Source organism: Polypterus senegalus, chromosome 18 (genome assembly GCF_016835505.1).
Source record: "Polypterus senegalus isolate Bchr_013 chromosome 18, ASM1683550v1, whole genome shotgun sequence".
NCBI lineage: Eukaryota > Metazoa > Chordata > Cladistia > Polypteriformes > Polypteridae > Polypterus > Polypterus senegalus.
In genome coordinates this window covers 6,835,573-6,863,271 of record NC_053171.1, presented here as the reverse complement: position 1 = coordinate 6,863,271, position 27,699 = coordinate 6,835,573, and the positions used below count along the sequence as shown (strand labels likewise).

At 46.1% G+C, this 27,699-nt stretch overlaps 1 protein-coding gene across 2 annotated transcripts in view; it reads right to left on the bottom strand.

Annotated features, from left to right (window-relative positions):
• Positions 1 to 27,699, bottom strand: part of akap6 (A kinase (PRKA) anchor protein 6) — a 385,504-nt gene that overhangs the window by 218,395 nt on the left and 139,410 nt on the right. For both annotated transcript variants that reach the window (XM_039741461.1, XM_039741462.1), the window contains exon 7: positions 27,482 to 27,645. In XM_039741461.1, the coding sequence (XP_039597395.1) occupies positions 27,482 to 27,645 (164 nt within the window). The remainder of the gene's footprint in view (positions 1 to 27,481; positions 27,646 to 27,699) is intronic.

Sequence of the window (27,699 nt, the reverse complement as noted above, 5' to 3'; positions counted from 1 at the left end):
TGAGTTAATACAGCAAGGAGTCTTCTTGGGAAAGATGCAACAAGTTTTTCACACCTGGATTTGGGGATCCTCTGCCATTCCTCCTTGCAGATCCTCTCCAGTTCTGTCAGGTTGGATGGTAAACGTTGGTGATCAGCCATTTTTAGGTCTCTCCAGAGATGCTCAATTGGGTTTAAGTCAGAGCTCTGGCTGGGCCATTCAAGAACAGTCACAGAGTTGTTGTGAAGCCGCTCCTTCGTTATTTTAGCTGTGTGCTTAGGGTCATTGTCTTGTTGGAAGGTAAACCTTCAGCCCAGTCTGAGGTCCTTCGCACTCTGGAGAAGGTTTGTGTCCAGGATATCCCTGTACTCAGCCGCATTCATCTTTTCCCTTGATTGCAACCAGTCGTCCTGTCCCTGCAGCTGAAAAACACCCCCACAGCATGATGCTGCCACCGCCATGCTTCACTGTGGGGACTGTACTGGACAAGTGATGAGCAGTGCCTGGTTGTCTCCACACATACCGCTTAGAATTAAGGCCAAAAAGTTCTATCTTGGTCTCATCAGACCAGAGAATCTTATTTCTCACCATCTCAGAGTCCTTCAGGTGTCTTTTAGCAAACTCCATGCAGGCTGTCATGTGTCTTGCCTCTCCTCAGTGTGTGGAGACAACCAAAAATTCTTTTTTTTTGTCTGTCAATATGGGGTGCTGTGTGTACATTAATGAGGAAAAAAATTAATTGAAATGATTTTAGCAAATGGCTGCAATATAACAAAGAGTGAAAAATTGAAGGGGGTCTGAATACTTTCCGTACCCACTGTACATGGCTGTGTTTGTCGTTTGATTATCTGTGGTGAATCTTTGCTTTCAATGACTGGTGGGACCCCCTGGTGCAGCAAAGGGACATTTCCACCTAACTGTCAATCAGCCCTGCACATCGGCTTCGAGGAATTTGTGCAGAACTGCTCAGAGATCTGGGTGGGCTTCCTGGCACAATCCGCTTGCCTGAATGCCAAAAAACGGCAAATGTAACCCACTGATATTCCAAGTTGTCCATCCATCCATCCATCCTCTTCCACTTATCCAATATCAAGTCGCGGGGGCAGCAGCTTCACCAGAGATGCCCAGACCTCCCTCTCCCCAGCCACTTCTTCCAGCTCTTCCGGGAGAATGCCAAGACGTTCCCAGACCAGCCGGGAGACATAGTCCCTCCAGCGTGTCCTGGGTCTTCCCCCGGTTGGACGTGCCCGGAACACCTCACCAGGGAGGCATCCAGGAGGCATCCTTATCAGATGCCCGTGCCACCTCATCTGACTCCTCTCGATGCGGAAGAGCAGCGGCTCTATTCTGAGCTCCTCACCTTATCATTATGGGAAAGCCCAGAACTCATTTCAGCCGCTTGTATTCGCAATCTCGTTTTTTCGGACACTACTCATAGCTCATGACCATAGGTGAGGGTAGGAACGTAGATCGACTGGTAAACTGAGAGCTTTGCCAAGCTGTATCACAATAAAATGTGAAAACTTCCAGGAACTCGAATAAAGTTTTATGGAGTTGTGAGGACACCATTGACCTTCTCATTCTGATGTCAAGTATAGTCATCATGGGCCCCTCCCACCTCGGCGTCCCACCCAGCACTTGCTCTGGCTTTACCCCACATGCTGCTGCCCATTGCCCTGTAAAACAGGCAGCCACTACTGTGCCCATCTGGAGTAATCCGCCTCGACACGCCGATGATGAAGGCAAACTCCTCACTTCACAGGTCTGTCTTGGCAGAGGATTTATGGTGCACTCTTGGAATAATGCGGCCTCATCATTAGCGCCACATAATGCAACCTGCTCGCTTATGGACAGAGTCGTAAAGCTTTGCATTTAAGCAGCTGACAGCGAGTTTGTTAGCCTGTCTTAGAAACACGCCGCTTGGTGGCATGTCGTGTTTCTAGTGCTTGACAGGCTGCCAGCCATGGTTAAGGAGGTGTGCCTGACGCGACAGGAGAGCCCGGAGTGGCGTCTGCAGTTAATCACAGGCTAATGACACCCAGGGAGGAGGCACACGTGACAGCCGGCCATTAACACTGCGGCCGCTGCCATGCGAGGGTCATGAAGGGACCACTGGAGGAAGACAGCACCCCTTGTTGAGAGACACTTTGTGTTTAGCTGAAGTGGACTGCCACCAGGAGGCGACCTCTTTATGTCAGTTCTTGAGGCTTAGGGGAGCGAGGGGCCTGGTTTTGGGGGGATTAGGAGAAGCTAATTTGCTTAGCACCAGTTAGCCAGAATACAAAATCATTGAATCAAGCAGGTCCCACGAAGAAATGATCAAGGCTACAGTGCACCTATTGGCCACCAGGGAGCAGCATGGAGTCTTGGGAGAGTGGGAAAATGAAGGGCCTGAGTGGGTGAAATTCATTTGCTGACCTGCAGAGGGGGCACTGTACAAAATGTCTGGTGGTGTTGCCAGAAAGCACAGGTGTAGAGGGCGGGGCTGTGCTGTGTGGAGGGAGGGGCACTAATAAACGATCACGGCGGCAGTACACCAAGTGGCCACTAGGGGCAGCATGTGGTCTTACATTTACATTATATTTGCTTAGCAGATGCTTTTATCCAAAACAATTTAATAACAATAATTATAATAAAACATTTTATTTAAAGGCACCTTTCAAGATACTCAAAGTCACCTCATAAAAAGTTCAAAGATAAAATAAATAAATCTATATAAATAAAACAGAATGCCTGTCTCTTTGTATGTTCCCTATATGATTCAACACCCACTGAACAATCTAGACCAAATCGTGAATGGTTGCTCTCCAGGACATTATGGACATGACAGACTACTTTGGAATCCAACATATTGACCCAGGGGGTTCCAGTGTTTTTCTGTGTGGTACAGATGGCACACCAGTGCCACCTGCTGACTCAGAGGAAGTGAAACACCTGAACGGATTGAAGACAAACTGCCAGACAGAATGATCAGAGCTCAACAACCGCATGTGCTGCTTCTGTCTGCTGTAATGTAAAATGGGGTACCGTGCACTTTTTTCAAGGGTGGGGTGTTAGGTGGGCTTGGCCAACAGTGGAAGTGCAGGGCAACATTAAGGAGAACCAAAGGGCTGTTGCTTGATTCCTGCATTTGTCAGCCTTCCTTTATAATTTAAGTACTCCAAAATGTCCACCTTGAACTGAGAGGACGAATCAGACATGACAGCCTTCATGGTTACAACCCAGCAAGGAGTTAGCACGATTCCGGAGTCCAATCGGACCCCAAAAGGAACACATTCTCGAGAGGCAGTGCGGGTGATGGATGGGAGAGCCAGCAGTAACAACAGGGGTTACCTTTGAAAAGCACCCACACCTTTGCTTTCATTCCTTAACCCATTGTGACAGACAGCCACGGCCATTACCTGGCTGGGACGCCAACTGTACGGAAGGACTGGGCGGAGAGAGCATCTGCAAGGCGCCACCTCCTCGGGGTCGCTAGAGGGCAGCCCTCCTGGGTGGCCGTGGCACCACGGATTCCTGCAGGGCACACTGGGACTTGGAGTTTGGGTTCTGTGGGGACCACCAGGGGGAGCTGCAGAGCACCTCTAATGGACTTCCACCACACCTGGGAGTGATTCCAGGTATTTCAAATGAGCCACCTGGAGCACTCCTAGGAGTAGAACAAAAGGAGCCGCCTCACTCCATTCGGGGAGCCAGAGACGGGAGGAAGAAGGATGAAGGGTGCGAGGAAGGACTGGGAACTGTCTGCGTACAGCGCTGTACTTGGGGGGAGTGAAGAGGAAAGGCTCCCCGGCTGTGTTGTGTGGCAAACTTGTGTCTCTGCCTGTGTCGGGTTAGGACGGCTGTACGTGCCCTGGTGATCCACACCATTTTATGAATGTACCTGGGCAATAAATTAATAAATAAATAAAAGCACCAAATGCAGTGACCCTAATAGAAACAAACATGACAAAACAACAGGCCGTGAATTTCCCAGTATGTGTACTCAACCTAAAGTGATGAGCTCTAACAGCTCTCTTAAATGGCGGTAAGACAGTCCAGTTGGCGGATGTGATATAAAAGTCAATTAAAGATCAAGGCCTCAACACACCTACTGGCCACCCGGGCAACATGGTGCCTGGCGGATTGGGGGAGGTGGAGGACACTCATCTGCTGGCCACCAGAGGGCAGCACTACCCACCATAGATGGTAGTCTTGCCAGAATACATATGAATAGAGGAACAAGTCAGGGGAATGAATGCAGTTGCAGTACAGCCAGTTGCCACTGGGGGCAGCATGAGGCTTTGGACAATAGCGCAGCACAGGGCCTGATATTTGGTAAGGGCTGAATTCATTTCATCACCACCAGAGGGCATCACTCCATGCTCTCACTGGTACTGTAGCCAGAATTCAAAGATCTAGAGAATGGGACAACTTGCTATTTGGATGGAAGAGCAGGTCACAGTAATACAGAATCAAGGCTGTAGTACACCATTTGGCCACTGGGGGTATCAAGGGGTCTTGAAGTTTACAAGTGCACGTGGCCTGATTTCGGAGTAAGAGAACCTCACATGGTGACCACCACGTCTCCGCCAGAGGGCAGCACTGTACATACTGGCTGATTTTGCCAGCCTTAAGCACTGTATAATGGGCTGACCCTGCACTCTGACCCCCAAAGTTCATGTGAAAAAATAATTTCACCTCAGGGATTAACAAAATATAACAGATTGAAAAAAATCTTAATTGTGTAGGCAGAAAGCAAGGGTTACGTTATGCTGATGGAACAGTAAACAGATCTGAGAAATTAATAATCAGAACAGCAGCAGCGCACCTACTGGCCACCTGGGCAACATGGTGCTTGGCGAATTTTAGAAGAAACTCATCTGCTGACCACCAGAGGGCAGCACTATACAACATAGTTGGTGGAATACAAAAGAATAGAGCAGCGGGCTAGAGACAAAAAAAATGCACTCGGCTGCAGTACACCAAATGGCCACCAGGGCAGCTTGTGGTCCTGGGGTTTCAGGAGCTCAGGGCCTTTGGGTAGGAGGGAAACGATTAGCTTCTTAATCTCTCCCTTCATCTTCTAATGTCAGCCTTTTCTCACCTCCCGTCTCCTTTTCCCATTTCTTCTGCCTTCACTTTGTTCCCTTTCTATGGGATATCCTGTTCAAGTTCCTTGAAGTTGTGGGTGGATCCCATTAAGGCGTGGCCACCCATCCATCACCATTAAGGGACCTTTCCCAGTCTTATAAAGTGTCACACATACACACACAGTGACATTCAGAACACTGTCAGGGCACTGCTAAGGTAAGCAAGTCCACCCCCCCCATACTCAACCAACGGCCCCGCCCCTTCCTGGGCTCTCCTTATAGCCTCACCCAACAGCCAGTGATGGACTTAATTTAGGGAGCCATAAAGCTTCTTAATCTCTCCCTTCATCTTCTAATGGCAGCTTTTTCTGACCTCCCATCTCCTTTTGCCATTTCTTCTGCCCTGACTTTGTTAACTTTCTATGTGTTATTCTGTTCATTTTATTTACGGGTGGATCCCCATGAGGTGTGGCCACCCATCCATCACCATTAAGGGTACTCCCCCAGTCCTATAAAGCAAGTCCACCCCCAGACAAGAGGAGGGGCTGTCACTAACAACCTCTATCTGAAGGGCAAGCCCACAGGCTGCCTCTGACCACGCCCCCATACCCAACCAACGGCCCCGCCCTCCAAGGCTCTCCATATAGCCTCACTCAATGGCCAGTGATGGACATTCACTTAGGGGGGCCGACTCTAAAGCAAGAGGACACTCTGCGAGTCCGTGTTTGATAGTGAGTAAGTAAAATGGCGAGTGCTGTAATTTCTGTTGCCATTTTGTCTTATTTTATTCATTATATTAAAATGGGCTGCCGGAGTGGAACCTCACCACTTGAACCCTTGTTTCTCATGTTTGACAAAGGGCAGGCAGGGAGGTGAAGTTCAGGAGAGTTCACTTCAAGTAAGCTCAGGAGGATCTGGTTGGTATCTGTGAGTCTTACGCTCTTCTTTGCATTTCGCTCCAATTCTCGAATTTCAGCTTCTGTTTCTCGGATTATTGTTGCGGATTTCAATTTTGGAACTCGTTTGGCTTTTAGTCATGTCCTTTTCTCACTATTTTGAACCTTTTCTTAAAAAAAAATACATATTTCTTGAGGCCTTGCTCTATACAAGCCAGGGGTTGACGGTGATCCTCTCCCTTGTGGGGCATTTTAAGTGTACTTTGGGACTTTACAGGATATCCTGAATGAACTTTGAGAGTGAAGCGCATGGTCACTCAAGGAGGAGTCTGGCTGCCTTTTGGTGCACCTCCACCTGGGTGGGCTGGGGGGATTCTGGCCTGCTTCCCTAGGTTTGTTTGAAGGCGTCACACCACCCTGGCCAATTTGTGAGATTAAATCATGCCAGCTGCCCTTGGCCAGAAGGCTTCAGATGGACAGAATGTTTGTCTGTCAGCAGGACAGAAACGCGCTGGAGTGGCTTAACATGAAGAAAGTGGCTCAGGAGGGGTCCTCACCTTCACATCGTCAGTGGTGAGATCAGAAAATGGGGGTCCAGCACCACACTCTGAATAACCTGGCATAGCTTGAGCAGTTAGGGAAGGAGGAGGAGAACTGAACAAATGTTATAAAAATGAGCAGACGCTCCGCACGAGACGACTGGCTGTCATGGCTGGCCGAGGTCACGCCACACGTTTGATTTATAAATAAAAAAATCCAATCCAACTAATCAGATTGTGAGACTCACGCATCTGAGAAAAGGTGGCTGATGACTTTTTTAAGCTGCTGTATTCTGGGCGGTCTTTTCGCTCTCTTAAAGTGAATTCTTGAGAAAAAAAGGGCATTATCATTCTGACAGCATCCCACAGCATTAAAACTTTATGGTCCTAGCTAAAATAATTCAGCCCCCAAAAAAATGACAACATGAGCATATGTTTAGCGCAATAATAACAAACCGTTATAGCCGTCAGGAGAGATTCACGTAGCTTTATGCACACCTTAATGGCGTACGGGGGGGAAATGTGAGTGGCTTCTCAACGTCGTATATCACAGGAGCGACAGACAGCGAGCAAGCGAGCGAGCGAGGGGCTGATGTGTGCCGTTTCACCAGGCGTAATTAACGAGCAGAGTGCTCGCGAGGTGCCACTCGACTGGAACGGTCCAGAGATATAACGCCCCTCACACGCGTGGCACCGACAGAAAACAAGGAGCAGCTTACCTCAGAAAAGTGACACGGGAGCTACGAAGCTTATGACAATGTCACGGTGACTGACTGACGGGCTGTTACACCAACACGTTCAGCGTCTGCTTTATACTCCACAACGCGACATCCAAATCAGCCGGCCGGGCTCAGCAGGCAGCACTAAAAGGGGCTGCAGGCCATTCAGCACCCCAAAGCTCGCCAGTCCCGTTCACCAACTTCCTCTAAAATAACATCGAGTTTTGAACGTCCATAGAGTCCTACTGTCCACCACACTACTCGGTCGTTTATTCCACGGGTCTGCATGTTCTCTCTGTGAAGAAAAAGCTGCGAAATTTACCTTCATTTACTTTAGTAATATCCATCCATCCATCCATTTTCCAACCCGCTGAATCCGAATACAGGGTCACGGGGGTCTGCTGGAGCCAATCCCAGCCAACACAGGGCACAAGGCAGGAACCAATCCTGGGCAGGGTGCCAACCCACCGCAGGACACACACAAACACACACTAGGGCCAATTTAGAATTGCCAATCCACCAAACCTGCATGTCTTTGGATTGTGGGAGGAAACCGGAGCGCCCGGAGGAAACCCACGCAGACACGGGGAGAACATGCAAACTCCACGCAGGGAGGACCTGGGAAGCGAACCCGGGTCTCCTCACTGTGAGGCAGCAGCGCTACCACTGTGCCACCGTGCCGCCCTTTAGTAATAATAACACAAAAATGAAAACCCCATTTCTCAAGGTCATTGTGTGAGCGGGTTGGCGTGGGTGGGGGTCCTTTGACAGGCGACCCCTTGTAGTTTTCAGTCGGCCACATGCCTTGGTCTGCTGCACGCTGTGCTCTCGCTGTCCAAGTGTTACAATACAATACAATTTATTTTTGTAGAGCCCCAAATCACACAAGAAGTGCCGCAATGGGCTCTAACAGGCCCTGCCTCTTGACGGCCCCCCAGCCTTGACTCTCTAAGAAGACAGGAAAAACTCCCAAAAAATCCCTTGTAGGGAAAAACATGGAAGAAACCTCGGGAAAGGCAGTTCAGAGAGAGACCCCTTACCAGGTAGGTTGGGCGTGCAGTGGGTGTCAAAAAGAAAAAGGGGGTCAATACAACACAATACACAGACCGGAACAAAGACTCAATACAGCATAAAAATAAAAATATTAGAAGTACGGAGTAGAATTTAACAGGAGATGATATCACATAATATGGTTTGGATTTGTTTAGAATCCTGGAGACCTCAGCCATCAAGCTGCCTCCCCTATTTGGCCATTCCACAGCTGAAATAGCGCTAATCCTAGACGCTAGACCTCAGTATGTGCGTCTCGGGCACTGCAGGTCAGACATTGTGGTCAGCAGCACAGGAGCGCCGCAGGGGACTGGACTTTCTCTGGTCCTGTTCAGCCATCATACATCTGACTTCCTATACAACTCGGAGTCCTGCCACGTGCAAAGGTTCAATGACGACACTGCTATGGTGGGCTGCATCATGGAGTGGGCAAGAGGAGGAGTATAGGAACCTAATCAAGGACTTTGTTAAATGGTGCGACTCAAACCACCTACACCTGAACACCAGCAAAACCAAGGAGCTGGTGGTGGATTTTAGGAGGCCCAGGCCCATCATGGACCTCGTGATCATCAGAGGTGACTGTGCAGAGGGTACAGACCTATAAATACCTGGGAGTGCAGCTGGATGATAAATTGGACTGGACTGCCAATACTGATGGTCTGTGTAAGAGAGGACAGAGCCGACTAGACTTCATTAGAAGGATGGCGTCCTTCAACATCTGCAATAAGATGCTGCAGATGTTCTACCAGACGGTTGTGCCGAGCGCCCTCTTCTACGCGTTGGTGTGCTGGGGAGGCAGAATAAAGATGAAAGACGCCTCACACCTTGACAAACTGGTGAGGAAGGCAGGCTCTATTGTAGACACGGAGCTGGACAGTTTGACATCCGTGGCAGAGCGACGGGCGCTGAGCAGACTCTTGCCAATCATGGAGAATCCACTGAACAGGATCATCTCCAGACAGAGGAGCAGCTTCAGTGACAGACAGACTGCTGTCACCATCCTGCTCCACTGACAGACTGAGGAGACCCCACACTATGCGACTCTTCAATTCCAACGTTAACATTATACAAAGTTATTGTCTGTTATACCTGCATTGTTATCACTCTTTAATTTAATATTGTTCTTATCAGTATGCTGCTGCCGGAGTATGGGAATATCACCTTGGGATTAATAAAGTATCTATCTATTTATCTATCTATCTATCTATCTAATCCGATGACAGGACCCCTCTTTCAACGATTCCTGTGATCCTCCATCAGGGATGTCTTTACCTTAGGCAGGCAAAACAACTTGGCAGGAGGGCCGTGGCACCAAGTGCCACATTGGAGTACCGATAAGAGAAACAGAATAGGTGAGGGTTTTGTATCTAATTATAACTATCATGTTACTTATGTTTTAGTGCTAATGAGTAACAACAGAGAGGCAGTGTGTTCTACAAAAACAACGAATCCATCATCACTACGCAATGCGCCCTTCAGCATTCCTCCTAATGGTGACGTCCCAAATTGGAAAACAATTCTAAATTTAGACAAGACGGATACAGCATTGAACAGAAAATCTCCAGGCCGTCCAAGCTGTAAGGGCATCCATTTTGCAGTCTCCTGGACGTTCATCGTGTTTCTGCCTTTGGCTTTTCCAACATGTCTTTGATTTTGCATTAATAAGTTCCAAAAGATCTCCAAATAATGCCCATTAGAGGGGGATACCATTGCATAACCCCAGCTAGTACTGAGGGCAACCACCGACTCTTTACGAAATAATAAATATTTTTCCCACAAAACACTCTGTGACTGCGGTGGTTTGTTCCCTGCTTTGAGCTCTGTGTTGGCTGGGATTGGCTCCAGCAGACCTCCGTGACCCTGTAGTTAGGATATAGCAGGATGGATAATGGATGGATGGATGGAACACTCCGTGAATACATGAAGTTCACAAGGCAAAAAATGTTTTTTTTTGTGCTTGTAATGGCGGTTCATTCATTCATTTTGTTATGAATCCAAAAATATGCACTAGAGGGGGAAGACCCGTCAAAAAAACCCCGGCTAGTAACGCATAGGGCCAACGTAGAATCTTTCTAAAATAAAATATCTACTTTCAACAAGGCTCTGTTAAACAGTGAAGCTCCGTGGAACACCAAAAAGGAGTTGCCTGCAATGCAATCCAAGATGAACAGAAGTCCCAATGTGAAATCCAAAGAGTTGTCAATATGAGCACAGAGTTCGGAAAATCCAGTAATTCACAAAGCACAAGAACTCACCACTTCCAAGCGCATTCGAAAAGAACTGCAAGGTACTGTGGGATACCCTCCATCTTTACAGGGCTGAGGGCAGGTGGCCCCGCCTCTTAGGGATCCACCCACAATACACACGAAACATAAGGAAAACAAAATAATAAAAAAAGCTAAACAAAGGAATCACAAATAGAAGACAAGAAAGACTCAAATTTTACATTTGAACCCCAGGCAGTGGGTAACCCTGGCTGAAATACTCTCCTTGTTTGTCGTTCTTACATTCTGTATTGCATGGATGTCTGGCATGGCGAGTATTAGAGCTCCTCGAGGGCTCTGAATATTCAGGCTTCCTAACATGTTGTCGTCGTTCATCACTGAAGCGGCCGTCACGGTGTGTAGCGCTGCATTTCTTGATCACAGGGATCACTTTGGTGTGAGGAGAGAAGCGGTCAAGCGCAGGCATTTGTCTTTTATCGTGTGTGTATTCTGTTTCCCACAACACAGGGGATGCACAAACCAGTGTGTTTCTTCGTGCCAGTCCCAAGCCCGGATAAATGGGGAAGGTTACGTCTGGAAAGGAATCCGGTGTAAAATTTTGCCATATCAATATGTGGACAAAGATGATCCGCTGTGGCGACCCCTAACGGGAGCAGCGGAAAGAAGAAGAAGAAGAAGTATTCTGTTTCCCATACTTCAAGTAAGTTCAGCAGAGGGCGCTGCTGTTCTTTCTCTTTTTAAACCCCTATAAGCAGCCTCTGCAATGCGCTTCATGCTCAGCATATCTTTTCTTTTCTGCCACGGCACCCTGTTGAGCAGTCTGCTGTAAGAAAGACGCAAATCCCAATAACTTTTAGAAAACCCCAATAAAAAATAAATAAAAATCAAATAAATAAATGAAACCCCAATGACTTTGTGGAGATTGGCCACTGCCTACATTTTTTGCTTCACCAGCATGTATCACATCAAATATTTTTGATTGAGACTAAGATCAAGGTTTTCGCACAAGTGCCACACGTGTAATCGCCTGACAGATGGGAACAACCTTTGGCATTTCATTTCTACAGATTGTTCTCTTCATTTGTTATTTGTCTAATTATGTGTTATCTATTAATGTTCTTCTGTTGTGTTATTACGCAGTATCTATGCCTGTTTTGCGGTTCTCTTACGCTCCCTGTATTATGTGGGTGCATCCCCAAGAGGCGGAGCCACCCATCCATTACTGATAAGGGACCACCCCCAAGCCTGTAAGAGGAAGCTGAGAACTGAAGCCCAGTTCGGTTCAGTCCGGATAGATCTGGTGGGGTAACGGTGGCTTTCTACGTATTCTGCTCTTTGTGATTAACGACTTTCTGTATTTGGTTGTCGACTTCACGTGGCTCTGGATTTAGGATACTCTTTCGGATTGTGTCTACTTAGGATTCTGTTTCTGCGGTTTTCTTTTGGTAACTGATTTTTGTTGCTGATTTTTTTGCTCCCTTTTTATTAATAATCATCCTCTTTTCTCCAGCCGGAGTTTTCATGGCTCTCCCTCTGGTGAGACTTTTCCGCTACTGTTTTTGATCTTTAAAGCCTGACCTCCCTTCTGAGGACTAGTCAGACCTGAAGCCTCCTATTTTCTGGGCTATTCGGGGAGGCCTGTGCTGTCAGAGCACAAAGGAGCCCCCTAGTGGTAGGAATGAAATGTCTGCTTTGTGACTTTGTTTCTGACTTTGCTTTCTTTCTTCCATTTTGGCCTTTGATATTTTGGTTACTCGATTCTGATTTTCTCCCTATACTTGACCCTCCTCTTCTCCTTCTCTCATTGTGTCTTTTCTCTCCCCTTTTCATCTTCTCGTCACTTTGCTCACAATCATCCTCAGGCATGGCACGTGCCCTTAACATTAAAATCCTTTTCTTTTTGGAGTTTCATGAGGCAAACTCATAATATTTATGTGGTAAAAGTCCTGTTTCCAGGGTAATGGCATCTTTTTATGAGGCAAGCATATTTTATTTTTGCAATAATGTCATCTTTTTAAGAGATAAGGATAGATTACTTGTGAGATAATGTCATTTTTTTTTTTTTTACAAGATAAGGTGGGATTATTTTGGGGTTCGTATCCACCTTTTATGAGATAAGGTTTGGCTATTTTTGAGATAATGTAATCATTTCGCCCGATAAGGACATGTTAATTTCAGGATAATTATTTTATGATGTGCGGAGAGCTTCCCTTTAAGATCAAGTAATTATTTTTAAACTGCAAGGGTCGCTTTTATTTCCTTAGGATAATGTAATCTCTTGAAGTGATAAGGATGTGCTTTCTTAGGCGATAAGAATCTCCTGCTTTTGAGGATGGTGCGATGTGCCACGATGAGGGGTGCGTCACGTGACAGGTGCAGGGTGCATGTGACCAGCCTGATGGTCACTGCGGTCCCAAATGGATTTGCAGGGATCTTCCCAGTTACATGTATGGGTCTGAAGCCCAATCCGGGGTGGGGGATCAAATCCTGCTTTGTGCCCCATGCTGCTGGGGTGGGGGTTCAGCATCCTGTCATGGCATGGATAATGGATAGAAAACACATTTTTGTCGATTTGTTTCAAACCAGTTTTGTTAAACTCGACTAGCATGTATTATTAAATAAGTAAATACTAAATAAAAAAATGAACACATTTACAGGATCACTGTTTTTTTTTTTGACCGATTGTATATTTCGATAGTAATGTCACCTCGTTTTAGAGCTCGTCTGTGTGCTGCTGCATGTTTTATATGTCACAAATGAACAGACAAAAGAGTCGAGATTGTAGCCACACTCTCTGTACCCAGAATGCACTCGTACAGCACATCCCGCATGAGCTCCAATGTCGTTGCTGCTCTTTTTGTGTGTGTAGCTCTGCATTTCTTGATCACAAGGATCACGTTGGAGTGAGGAGAGGAGCACACATCAGTAGAGCGCAGGCATTTGTCTTTTATCGTGTGCACATTCTGTTGCCATACTTGATGTTCAGCAGAGGACATTTTTTTTTTTCTGCTAGGGTTTGCCTCCTGCTCGCTAATTTTTTTTTTTTTTACCTCTTCTGTGCTCGATCAGCTGCTGCCGTGCTGCGTGATCTCACACGGCACACTTCTGTCATATCACCTACAGTATGTCCATATATTCGATCTCTTTTCGCTTTTACCTGTCAGTATTGCATTTAATTTTGATTCCGTGTTTGGAGTTATGGGGCGGCACGGTGGCGCAGTGGGTAGCGCTGCTGCCTCTTAGTTAGGAGACCCGTCTGGGTTCGCTTCCCGGGTCCTCCCTGCGTGGAGTTTGCATGTTCTCCCACAGTCCAAAGACATGCAGTTTAGGTGCGTTGGCAATTCTGTATTGTCCCTAGTGTGTGTTTGGCCTGCGGTGGGCTGGCGCCCTGCCCGGGGTTTGTTTCCTGCCTTGCACCCTGTGTTGGCTGGGATTGGCTCCTGCAGACCCCCATGACCCTGTAGTTAGGATATAGCGGGTTGGATAATGGATGGATGGATGGATGGATGTTTGGAGTTACATCGTGACAACACAACGTATAACTGTCCGTGAGTGAATATCGTTTCTTTCTTTCTCTCTACTAGAAATGTGTCTGACAATATCTCGCAGGACGTGAAAGTGTCTCTCTCTCTCTCTCTCGTCTCCTTCCAAGATTTTAGTTTTATAATAGAGAGGTAAGCAGTCTCTGCAATGTGCTTTATGCTCAGCATGTGTCGTCGCTCTTCTTTTCTGCCACGTCAGCCTGCCGGGCAGTTTGCCGTAAAAAGACGCGAACCCCAATAACTTTGCAGAGGTTGCCTCTACCTAAATGTTGCACTTCTCCAGCACGCATCACGCCATACATTTTCAATCTCAACCGAAAGCGATTCACAAGTAATCGATCGCATGACAGACGGACACAACCCTTAGGATCCTGTCGAGAAACGGAAGGTGATTTAGTTACTGAGCTAAACCTGGAGAAGTGCGTAAAAATGAAAAGAAAACATGAAAGTAAAACGAGCTACAAAATCCTAATGGGAGACAAGAATCAAAGTCAGAAAAAAAAAATCAAACAAGATAAAACTCGCGAGAAGCACACTAACAAAAGATTTCCTTCATTCAATTTTTTTGGAGGTTTGTATTCGCAGAGCAGATAACGAAAGGAAACCCCAGCCGACCTTTTATCCCATTGCACCCATTCTCTGCAGGTTATGACCCCAGAAGCCACACCCCTAAAAATGTGGGAAGTGGCGGCAACAGCGGCTCTCAAGATGGCAGAAGGAACTAAAAAAAAAAAAATCATGTTCTAAACATTCCAAAATACCAAATTTAAATCACGCAAAACCTAATCAGGACACTTAACAGGTTGACACCACACACAATGTGACACTTTCATGATGGCTTCACTGTCCGAGTGTATTGTGAAAGCAGAAGATTATTATGAGGAAGTACCGAACGTCCGGTACCAAACTCATCAGAGTTCGCCTGTGGTATCGATTTATTTGCGCGAATCCGAGAGAGACGCACCGGGGTGAGGGGAGGGGGGCAGGGCCCTTCTGACTCACGTGCCAGCCTGGGAGCGTATCTTACATCTGATAGCTAGCAAACAAGAGAACTACTTCATGAACTACAACATTTGTGTCATGATTGGTTGTATATGGAGCCCCTAAAGGGACATGAGATGTACAAAAAATATACATATATATATATAATATGATAGTTAAAACTTGTTATTAACCCTAGCCCTAAGCCTAACCCTCACCTGTTCTGTTTCTCTTCTTGGTACTCAAATGTGGCACTTGGTGCCACTGCCCACCTGCCAAGTTGTTCTGCCTGCCTAAGGTAAAGTCAGGATAGAGGGGTCCTTTCATCGGATTGGCTGGCCCAGCACTGACTGAGCTGTGGAATGGCCAATAGGGGGAGGCAGCTTGATGGCCGAGGGCTCCAGGACTCTCTGAACAAATCCAAATAATATTATGGGATATCATCTAGTGTTGAATTCTACTCTGTACTTGTAATATTTCTATTGTGATTTTGGGCTATAGAAAAATCAATTATATTGTAAATTACATTGAGGATTACATGCGTTTTGTTCTGTGTATTGTGTTGCCCCCTGTTTTTTGACACCCACTGCATACCCAACCTACCTGGAAAGGGGTCTCTCTTTGAATTCTATTTTTTTTCCCTACAAAGGTTTTTTTTTGGGAGTTTTTCCTTGTCTTCTTACAGAGTCAAGGCTGGGGGACTCTGAAGAGGCAGGGCCTGTTAAAGCCCATTATGTGATTTTGGGCTATAGAAAAATAATTGTATTGTACTGCAAAATGTCCTGCCAAATTTCAGCTTTGAAATTCTGCATGAGTGAGCGAGTCAGGCGGTCAACGTTGCCTTACGTATTTAGATTTTGAAATTGTTTCCTGTGTTGCTTTTGAATACTTATTTATTATATTTGTATGCCATTTCTGTTGCTTCTGTCCATAATTGTCACTTTAAGTGTGCTCATGTTCCATAAGCTTTGTGGGTGGAGCTCCCAAGGAGGCGGGACACTCTGACATCCCCCTTTCTGAGCCCGCCCCCTAGCTATTTAAGCCAGAGAAGCAGGAGCTCGAGCAGCTGCTCGTTGAAGTTGCTGCAGAGACTTAAGGCCTTTGTGTCTTCAGTATTTACATTTTGCTGTTTTTTCGATCGTTTTGCTCAGTTTATTGAATTCTGTTTTCTGAATGGCATTTGGGACTTGTTGGGTTGAGGACTGCCTTTTGGAAATTCCTTTCTGCTTCACCACTGCTTTAACTTCTTGCTCTTTAATAAAACATTGCCTTTTCACTAATCCTCATTGCCTTTCAGTCACAAGCTGGAGTTTTTACAGTTTCTCCTCCTCGTGAGGCAGTTTGGGATGGTTTATGTTTATATCAGGCTAAAGCCTCCTGGTGATAATGGGGGAGTAAACTGCTCTGGGCTGACCAATGAACCTTCTGGCCCGCTATATCCTCTTTTGTGGAGGCCTCACACCCACTTTTCCATTTTCAAGTCTCTTTCACAGAACAGCTAACCAGTCCTCCAAAGACACTAACAGGGTGGCACTCCAGAACTATAACTTCCAAGCACCAGAAAAGGAACATCAGAGGAACACTGCCACCTAACCCCTGGTCCTGGGAGGCCGTCCTCCTCTGTTCAGCCTAGTGAGCAGCAGCCATCCCATGTTGTCCTTTTACGGTGGCCACCTGTCCAAGACAGTGAGCGGCAGATGCCCTGGGAATGATGCCCACCCGGCTATGTAGTCCTTCCATTATGGCTGCATGCAAGTGTTCTCTTACTCGCCCCGCTATGCCAGTCTATCCATGTCGTCCATGACACCAGGTACAGCTTCAGCTTGCTTTTCCAAATGTTTACATTCAATTGCTGCTATTTTTTGCAGTCAGTACAGAGGCGCTGGGACTCCATCCCAGCAACATCGGGTACAAGGCAAAAGCCAACCCTACATGGAGTGCCAGTACATCAAAGAGCCCACTCATGCCCACTCACACACAGCTAATTTAGACCTACAAAAATACCTCTTTAGGATTTGGGGAGAAAACTGGAGTATCCAGAGAAAAAACGTAATATGTGTGGTTCATCAATTGAAGGAGAGGATTAGGCCGCCTGCTTCCACCTTAGCTAAAGCCATTTTCTTCCCTGATTTCCAGATTTACACAAGCTGAGTGTGGAGTCGGGACAGCGGGTGGTGGCACGAGTTTAGTTGGTGGAAGAAAAGAGATCCGAAGTGCTTGGTACCCCCTATCCTTAGGTGGGTCCTGACAGGATAGTTTATTTTCCCTATTCTTGGAGTATTTTTACCTTTTTGTAATAAAATGATCCATTTCTATATCGTCCTCTGTGCTATTCTGGGATCAGGGCTGACCCGAGAGCGTCCCCTAAACATACCAAGGGATATCTGGCTTGTTATGGCCAAGCATTCGTAACGATGTCACTTCCTGATTCACCAGCATTTGGATTACAAGGCGGTGGGATTTGCCCCTCGTGAGACAGGTTAGTCCTCCCCGACTGATTGTCCCAACAGTGACCGTGTGCCCGTACTGCGAGGAACTGGCAGGTTCAGACCCAACTTCGCCCAACCACAGCTGCACTGTTTGCCCACATCACCGCAAGTCTAACTCCCCGATACTCGGTGAATCTGGTCACCCTGCCTTGACTGGGCAGTACGAGACGCTATAAATAAAATGGACCTTGAAAACCTGGCGAGCTCGTCTGCTTACACGCACACACACACCTTTTTTATTTATTTATCAGTCCTGGCCCGGGTGCACATCTCCAGGGTCTGGTGGAGCTTTAACAAACACCTGCCGCGCGCGGCTCATTCCAAGTTAATACGGGCGCCGGCCGCGGGCTGTCAGTCACCGCAGGCAGGGAAGGTGCAACCCTGACAAGCTTTGTCAACAGGTGCTCTCCAGATCAGCGACCTCTCGGCCTCCTCGCCGACAAGCGCTTCTTTATTCAGTCCGCGAGCGGCAGCCGAGGGGATCTCAGTGCAGTAAGATTTGCAGCACAGCATATGACCTTCCTCCCACGACGCCGGCCATCCTCTAATTAGGCAATGCATCTGATAGTCATTAACAGCAATGAGATAATGAATCACTTTCTCTCTTCTTTGTTAATTTGCTGTAACCAAGCGGCTAATGGATGTCAGAGCTGAATGATTACACTGATTATGGTGATTTATAATTGCAACACAATCGTTTCGAGGCGTTCACATAGTTGCACAAACACTAGTAGTGTTTATTGAGCACACATCCACTCTGTCGGTCTGTCGCCGTGTGGCCTCCTCCTCCTCCTCCTCATCCAAACACCACATCACGGCACTGGGCTTTGACTCTAAAAGTCGTCTTCATCCTCCTGGGGGTTACGGACTGCAGGAGGGGCGTCCTTGGTGATTTGTATTCACCCACATCTCCTGCTGCATTTTGAAGAATCGAATCGTTCTTATATAGCGACTTTCACTGGACGCCTTTTCAACTTGGCCACCTCATATGGGTGACAAACATGGAACACAAAGAAAAAAATCCAACGTCTTAGTGTTCTTGGCGGTTATTAAGAATTCAGTTGTCCTCGTGTATCAAATGTCCTGCTGTCCTCGTGCTGGCGGCTGTTACTAACTGTCCTTCATCCCACTGCCCTTGTGTTCCTGCCTAATAGTTAATGTCCTGTTGTCCTTGTGTTACTGGTTGCTATTATGGTATATTTGGCTGTTATTAAATAGTCACTTTTACTTGAAATTGTCTGTTATTGTATTTGTGGTTTTTATTAAATGTCCAGTTGTTCTTGTGTTGTTGGCTATTACTGTGACCTTAGCTATTATAAAATGCCCCCGTGTTCTCGTGACATTGTCTATTAACAACAACAACATGTATTTATAAAGCACGTTTTCATACAAATGACGTTGCTCAAAGTGCTTTGTAAGAGGAAGAAAGGAAAAAAAGAAAAAATATATACAAATTTGACAATACTAATTAACAAAAAATAAAGTAAGGTCCGATGGCCAGAGAGGGCAGAAAAAACAAAAAGCAAACTCCAGAAGGCTGCCCTAATAGCCTTGTGTTACACAGTGGCACTGACTATTAAATGCTGTTGGTTATTATCAGATGCCCTAATATCCTGATCTTATTGGCTATTGTTATGGCACTGACTATTAAATGCCCTTTTGTTCTTGTAATATTTTTTTATTGCACTTTTTGATTCTTATTAAATGTCCAATTGCCCTTCAGTTACTGGCTAAGACTGTGGCATCAGCTATTAATAAATGTCATATTGTCTTTGTGATATTGTGTATTATTGTGTGTTTGTTTAATATGAAGTGCCCTGATGCCCTTGTCTTACTGGCTATTGTTAAATGCCCTTGTGTTATTGTGTATTATTGTGGCACTGGCTAATAATAAGTGCTGTCTTATCCTTTTGATATTTGCATTGTATTGTGTGTTTGGTTATTATCAGATGCCCTACCTGATCTTATTATTCATTATTTGTATTGTTATGGCAGTGACTATTAAATGCCCTATTGTTCTTGTGGTATTTTCTTTTGTCGTTTTTCCCTGACTAATATTAAACATTGTACAAGCCTTGTGTTATTAAATGTTCTGTTTTTGTGTTACTGGGTATTACTGTACATTTGGCTATTATTAAATATCTCGCTATCTTTCTGATATTGTCTAATATTGTTCTTGGTTATTATCAAACACCACTTTTAAATGCCCAATTGTTCTTGTGTTACTGGCTATTATTGTGGCATTGGCCGTTATTAAATGCTGTATTATTCTTGTAATATTGGTGATTATTGCAGCATTGGCTATTATTAAATGATACCTTGTCCTCGTGATAGTGTGTATTATTGTGTGTTTGGTTATTATTAAATGCCCTGAAGTGCTTGTGTTATTTATTATCTATGATTGTGGCACTGGCCACTGTTAAATGCCCTGTTTTTCCTGTGATATTGTCTATTATTGTGTTTTTGGTTATTATTAAGTGCCCCACTCTCCTTATGTTATTGGGGGTTATTAAATACCCAGTTGTTCTTATGTTATTGGTTATTATTCATCCATCCATCCATCCATCCATTATCCTATAAAGTCCTTGTGCTATTGTCTATTATTGTGGCACTGTCTGCTATTAAATGCCCTATTCTTCTTGTGATCTTTCCTGTTATTGTAATATTGGAAGGAGAGATGATGGGTATATTGAGAAAAGGATGCTAAAGACAGAGCTGCCAGGTAAGAGGAGAAGAGAAAGGCCTAAGAGAAGGTTTGTGGATGTGCTGAGAGGGGACATGCAGGTGATGGGTGTGACAGAACAAGATGACGAGGACAGGAAGATATGGAGGAAGATGATCTGCTGTGGTGACCCCTAATGAGAGCAGTCGAAAGAAGAAGAAGAAGATTGAATGTCCCACTGTCCGGGTGCAATTGGTGTTACTGTTTATTATTAAATGACCTGTTCTCCTCCTTGTGTTATTAGCTATAACTCTAGTATTGTTTATTATTTCATAAGGCGCCACATGAGATGGTGGGCATCAAACTAAAAGAAGTGGGAGTTCAGAGTGATGTTTTTGGATGGATGCAGAATTGGCTCATCCACAGGAAGCAGAGGGTGATGGTTTGAGGAACCTCATCAGAACTGGCCGATGCTAAGAGTGGTGACCAGCAGGGGGCAGTGTTAGAGCCGCTGCTATTTTTAATATCAATAAATGATTTAGATAGGAATATAAGGAACAAGCTGGTTAAGTTGGCAGATGATACCAAGATAGGTGGATTAGCAGATAATTCGGAATCCGTTATATCATCACAGAAGAACTTGGGTAGCAGACAGGCTTGGGCAGATTTGTGGACGATGAAATTTAATGTCAGTAAACGTAAAGAATAACACACAGGAAGTAAAAATGTGAGGTTTAAATACACAATGGGCGGTCAGAAAATCGAGAGTCCACCTTATGAGAAGATTTAGGAGTCATAGTGGACTCTAAGCTATCGACTTCCCGACAGTGTTCAGAAACCATTAAGAAGGTTAACAGAATGTCAGGTTATATAGCGCCTTGATGTGCGGAGTACAAGTCACAGGAGGGTCTGCTCAACCTTTATAACACACTGGTGAGGCCGCATCTGGAGTACAGGGTGCAGTTTGGGTCTCCATAAAGACATAGCAGCACTAGAGAAGGTCCAGAGAAGAGCGACTCGGCTGATTCAGGGCTACAGGGGGTGAGTGATGAGGAAAGATTAAAAGAGCTGAGCCTTCACAGAGATGAAGAGGAGACCTGACTGAAGTGTTTAAAATGATGAAGAGCATTAGTCCAGTGGATCAAGATGGTGATTTTAAAATGAGTTCGTCAAGAACATGGGGACACAGTCGGAAATTTGTGAAGGGTAAATTTCGCACAAACATTAGGAAGTTTTTCTTTACACAAAGAGCCACAAACACATGAAATAAGTGACCAAGTAGTGTGGTGGACAGGAGGACTTTTGGGACTTTCAAAACTCGACTTGATGTTTTTTTCAGAAGACTGGATAGGACTGGCGAGCTTTGTTGGTCTGAATAGCCTGATGGGGCATGATGGGAGTTGCAGTGCCGAGAGTTAGCCCTGCTAGGTCCCATGGGAGCTGCCAGGGGGTGCTGCAGGGATTCACAACTCCTAACTTTCGGGAAGTGTTTCCTTCGGGCTTTGCCCTGGCACTGGAAGTACTCCTGGGTCCGACATTAAAAGTAAGGTGAGTCAGAGTGTCGGGAGGAAGGAAGGAAGGGAACACACGCTGGAGGGAGGCGGACGGAGAGAGAAGAGACAGAAGGAGGAAAAAAGAAGAATATCGTTTACAGAGAAACCTTTGTGAGGTATTTAATAATAATAATAATAATAATACATTTTATTTATATAGCGCCTTTCCCATGCTCAAGGCACTTACAGAATATAAGAAAGAACGTCAGGGTATACAGTATATAACATAGTATTTCTATAATAAAAGCCTCCGTTTAAACCCGTGACTGTCTGTGTGTCTGATATTTCGAGGGTTTGGGGCTCAGTGGTGCCCCCTATCTGTCACACATTGCTCAACTCTAAGATAGTTGTGGTTGTAGCTTAGTGTGCAAGTATATTTCTGCTGTAAACCCGTCGTGGACGAGTCGCTCCGCTAGTCGTATAAACGTATCGTATGTCGTGTGCTCTTCATGTGAGTGTGTGTGTGTGTGTGTCTTGATTTGGAGTTTAATTTAGAGATGCAAGTAAGAATCACCCTGCAGTGAACTGGCACCCTGCCCGAGGTTTGTTTCCTGCCTTGTGCCCTGTGTTGGCTGGGATTGGCTCCAGCAGACCCCCATGACCCTGTAGGTTGGATAATGGATGGATGGAAGAAAGAATCACCTTACACAACGTATGCACGACAATAAACTTGACTTGACGATTCAATGACTAACGCTGGGCTAATAAACTGATGCTCTGTACCCCACACTGGTATGCATGTGTTTGCGGCCCGGGCGCGTACACAGACAGGCACAACACAAGCTCGACACACAACACCCGGTGTACTTACAGTTTTGTGCACACAGTCCCTTCTCTGCCGCCAGTCCGTCCGCCTCTTCCACTTCTTCCTCCCGACTGGCCACTGAATGGAGTGAGGCGGCTCCCCGGAGAGCTCCAAGGTGGCTCATCAGTATTACCTGGAATCATTCCCAGGTGTGCTGGAGGGTCTGCAGCTCCCCCTGGCGGCCCCCACAAAACCCAACAGGGTTGCACGAAAACTCCAGTTCCCAACATGCCCTGCGGGGAATCTGTGGTGCCACAGCCGCCCAGGAGGGCTTCCCTCTAGTGTCCCAGGGGAGGTATTGCCTCACCAATGCCTTCTCCCCTGGTCCTTCCATACAGTTGGCACCCCAGCCATGCAGTGGTAGTGGCCGCCCACCACACATGCTAACAGTCAATTCAGCCAATCATAGGATTTGACTCCATCATGCAATGTGACACGACGCCACGAGGGTAAGCACCCCTCATAAAACGTGACGCTCTTACCAGATAGCATCGTATAAAATAAGGGACTGCTGAGCACCACATAAAATACGATCAGAGCGCGACACACCAGCACGTGAGGGGCATGAAACATTCGACTACTGTGTGACGGAAAATGTGACACCAGTCTGCAGTGGAGAAGTATCGCTAATAAAAGGACACCAGAGGATTAGGGTACAGGAAAAGGTGACACTACCTGATAGCGCTACATACAGCCCAGAAAATACGATACAACTCCAGGTTAAAGGCTGGGTTTTTAAAACAGGGATAGGGCCAGCCATGATGTATAGAGCCGAGACAGCAACAACAACATTTATTTCTAGAGCACGTTTTCATACAAATGATGGAGCTCAAAGAGCTTTTCAGGATGAAGAAAGAGAAAAAAAGACAAAATAAATAAGAAAATAGAATTAGGGAATTCTAATTAACACAGAATAAAAGTAAGGTCCGATGGCCAGGGGGGACAGAAAAGAACGGCTAACAAGATGTGATGCTACTGCGAAAAACGACGTCCATCACGTCAAATAAAGTACAACTCCACGCTGTTCTATGTGGCATGTAAAAAAAAAAAGTGATCAGAGGTCCACAGCAGTAAAATATTTACCACGCCACGTAAAACACGACACCAGCCCAGGGCAGCAAGTGAAGCCAATAAAATGACACCCGAGGCCAACGGTGGGTGCAGCTCATAAAATGCAAACAGTTTGCACCTCAAATAAAGTACAATTACAATACAATTTATTTTTCTAATGCTCAAAATCGCACAATGGGCTTTAACAGGCCCTGTCTTTGGACTCTCTAAGAAGGCAAAAAAAAAAAAAAACTCCACACAAAGAGCCTTTTAGGGAAAAAAAATGGAAGAAACCTGGGAAAGGCAGTTCATAGAGAGACCCCCAGGGTGGGAGTGCACTGGGTGTCAAAAGTCACCCTCAGTACAGTACAATAGTACAATAGAAATACAGTAATCCCTCGACTTCACTCTATCGCGCATTTTATATGTAAGCATATCTAAATATATAAACGCGGACTTTTCACCGGTTCACGGATTTCTGTGGACAATGTGTCTTTTTATTTCTGGTACATGCTTCCTCAGTTGTGATCACTTGCTCACCTACCAGCGACTGGAACAGTCGGGTTTTACGCCTAAGAAGTCGACCATCGACCACATCCAGGCACTGAGGGTTCTCATGGAGCGCAAACGCGAATATCGGCAGAGTTTCTTTGCAGCCTTTGTCGGTTTTCGTAAAGTGTTCGACTCAGGTGATCGAGCTGCCCTGTGGGACATCCTGAGGGTTCGTGGGATCTGCTCAAGGTGGCTGGATATCATGGCCGGCCTGTCCACTGGTACTGTGAGTGGTGTGCAGAGTGGAGGCAGGACCTCTGCGTTTTTCCCAGTTGATTCTGGGGTCCGTCACCCGTGTGTTCTGCTCCTACTCTGTGTGCTCTAAACTGTGTCACACATGGGGGGCAGTCTAAGGGTTAAGCGGAGGCCTGTAAACAACAGAGAGACTGGGGTCAATGAACTGCACTAACACCTTCTCTCCCTCTACCACAGACCTTCAGAAGGAAAGGCCAGCGTAAACTCCGCCCACTTCCGGGATCAGGCCACTCCCTCCTTCTGACTTCACTTCCCCTTGTGTCCCGCCTCTTCCTCCCAAGAACACATAAAAGAGCAAACCCTCCACTTATCAGGCAGTCACTACTGACTCAGTCTCACATGTCTACTCTTTGCTAGTACATTATACGGGTTGGACTCCCCAACTCTTTATCGTTGCTCCTTTCATCTTTTTCACAACTGTTTTGAGCAGACCACAGGGTCAAATGGGGTGCTCATAGTCAGCCATGGTGAGTATCTGAAGAGGGAACAAACATGAACTGCCAGCAGGGTGTCGGGTGGCCGAGGGGTCTCTGAGATTCGTGCTAACACTGCAGTTCACCCATCTGTGTCTTCTCGGCCATGAATGCCTGCCCTCCATATGTAGGAACCCACCATACGCTGCAACACCGACGCTCCAGCAAACTGTTCACTCTCCCATATTGAACTGAAACATCTGGACTCCTCTGGCTGCCATGTTATTAAAATCCACCAATCAGTGAATGAATCTGTTAGTAAAGGCGGAGTTTTCTTACCCATCATCACTGAATTTGACACACAAGATGAAGAAGCGGCTGCTAATCTTAAAAGTGCGAAGAGCAGGAGCAGCATTGAGTGTACAGTCGTGGTCAAAAGTTGTGAGAATGACACAAAAATTAATTTTCACAAAGTTTGCTGTCTCTGTTTTTATGATGGCCATTTGCATCGACTCCAGAATGTTCTGACGAGCAATCAGATGAATTGCAAAGAACTGCCAAGTCCTTCTTTGCCATGAAAATGAACTTAAACACCAAAAACCCACTGCATGTCAGCCCTGCCACCAAAGGACCTGCTGACGTCACTTCAGTGATCCTCTCGTTCACACAGGTGACAATGACAAGGATGAGGCTGGAGGTCACACTGCCACACTGACTGAGTTACAATAGAGAGGTGAAGAAGGCATCAGGGTGCCCAAGAAAGGCCAGCAAGTGCCAGGACCGTCTCACCGTCTCCTCAAGTTGATTCAGCTGCTGGCACCGCCAGGGCAGAGCTTACCCAGGAATGGCAGCAGGCAGGTGTGAGTGAGGCGAAGACTTTTGGACGATGGCCTGGTGGGTGTCAAGAAGGGCAGCAAAGAAGCCATCAGGGACAGACTGATATTCTGGGATTGGACTGCTGGGGGAAAGTCACTGTCTCTGATGAATCCCCTTTCTGATTGTTTGGGGCATCCGGAAAAAAGAAAAGGTGAGCAGCGCTACCATCAGTCCTGTGTCACGCCAACAGTAAAAAGCAACCCAAGACCATTCATGCCACGTAGGGTTGCTTCTCAGCCAACACAGTGGGCTCACTCACAGTTTGGCCATGAATAAAGAATGGGACCACAACATCATCCGACAGCAACATCTCCCCACCATCCAAGAACAGTTTGGTGACCAACATGACGGAGCACCGGGCCAGAAGGCCAAAGTGAGAATTTAATGGCCCAGGGAACAAAACATCAAATTTTGGGGTCCATGGCCAGGAAACTCGCCAGACTTTTAATCCCATTGAGAACTTGTGGTCAATCAAAAAGCCACCAATTCTGACAAACTCCAAGCATTGATTATACAAGAATGGGCTGCTGCCATCAGTCAGGATTGGGCCCAGACATTGATTGCCAGCATGCCAGGGGGAATTGCAGAGGTCTTGAAAAAGAAAGAAGGGCTAACACTGCAGATTTTGACTTCATGTCATTTTCAATAAATGCCTCTGAAACTTCTGACCTGCTTGTCACTCTACTTCAGTACACCAGAGGTACATATGACACAAAGATCTAAAAACACTGAAGCAGCAAACTTGGTCAACACCAACACTTGTGTCCTTCTCAAAATCTTTGGCCACGACTGTAAAATCAGGGGTAAGAAAGTAAAGGGACAGTAGGACCAGTGAGGAAAGGCGTCCATTAAAATTGCAGAAGGGCATTCCTGGCTGTTCGCACTGCACATACGGGACCAGGGGTTAGAAGAATGAGAAAGTGCTGAACTACAATCAATCAGTTGGAATTATCATAAAATATAACACAGGGCCTTCAAGTCATGACGCGATAACATCTTTAATTTGTAACATTTAACATTTACTAATTCGGCTGACGCTCTTATCCAGGGCAACTTACAGCATTTATGATACAATTGGCTCCGTTCCTTTTGGTTTCCCAGTTGGAGGTCAAGTGATTTGCTCAAGAGTTATTTGAATTGAGAATTTGAACCCACAACCTCAGAGTTTCAAGTCCAAAGCCTTAACCATTATGCCACACTGCCTATGCCACTTCCCCAAAGTAATTAACGTCACACCAAAAGCCACCTATTGACATGTAGCGGACCCCTCCATAGCAGTCACACCAGCACAGCACATTAATTACAAGACTCCCCTTTAGAGTATCTATCTATCTATCTATCTATCTATCTATCTATCTATCTATCTATCTATCTATCTAGAGGGGCTGCATGGGCGGTAAACAGATCACAACACCCAGTAAAAACAAAACACCTTCCCTGCATTGTCTTTACAGAGCAACCCTACTTCTCTCAGACACAATCAATACACAGAATTTTATTTTTAATTACTACGTCACTGAATCTCTACTGCACAATAAAGACCGGGCTCATTTGGCTTGGATCCCATTAACTGTGCATTTGAGATCACATTTCAAAGTTTGCAACAATGTCGCCCAAAAAAAAGAAATTGCCAACCCAGTAAGGCTTCCTGCGGACTCGCCGCGCTCGCTGTATGCTAATAAGAGAAACGTACGCGTGCGCTCTCTTTAGTCATAATATGCATTCGGAGGAAAACAGCCCTGGGGGGACTGGACTTCAGTGTCAACCAGTTCAAAACGAGCCAGGAAATAAAGAGGAAATAAGTGCAACTTCAAGCCATTTACCTTGGGGCTGCCCGCTCCATCTTCTTCCTCCTGAGACACATCACTAGCCAGGATCTCCGCTTTGATGATCTCTAAGGCTCGCAGGATCCAGCTGTGCTGACGCTTGATTTGTTTCTGCAGCTCTTTCCACTGACTTAAAATCATCTGGAGCATGTCCTTCAGTCCTTGAGACACACAAGGGGAGAGAATGAGGCTCCCGCCTGGAACGGCATTTTACA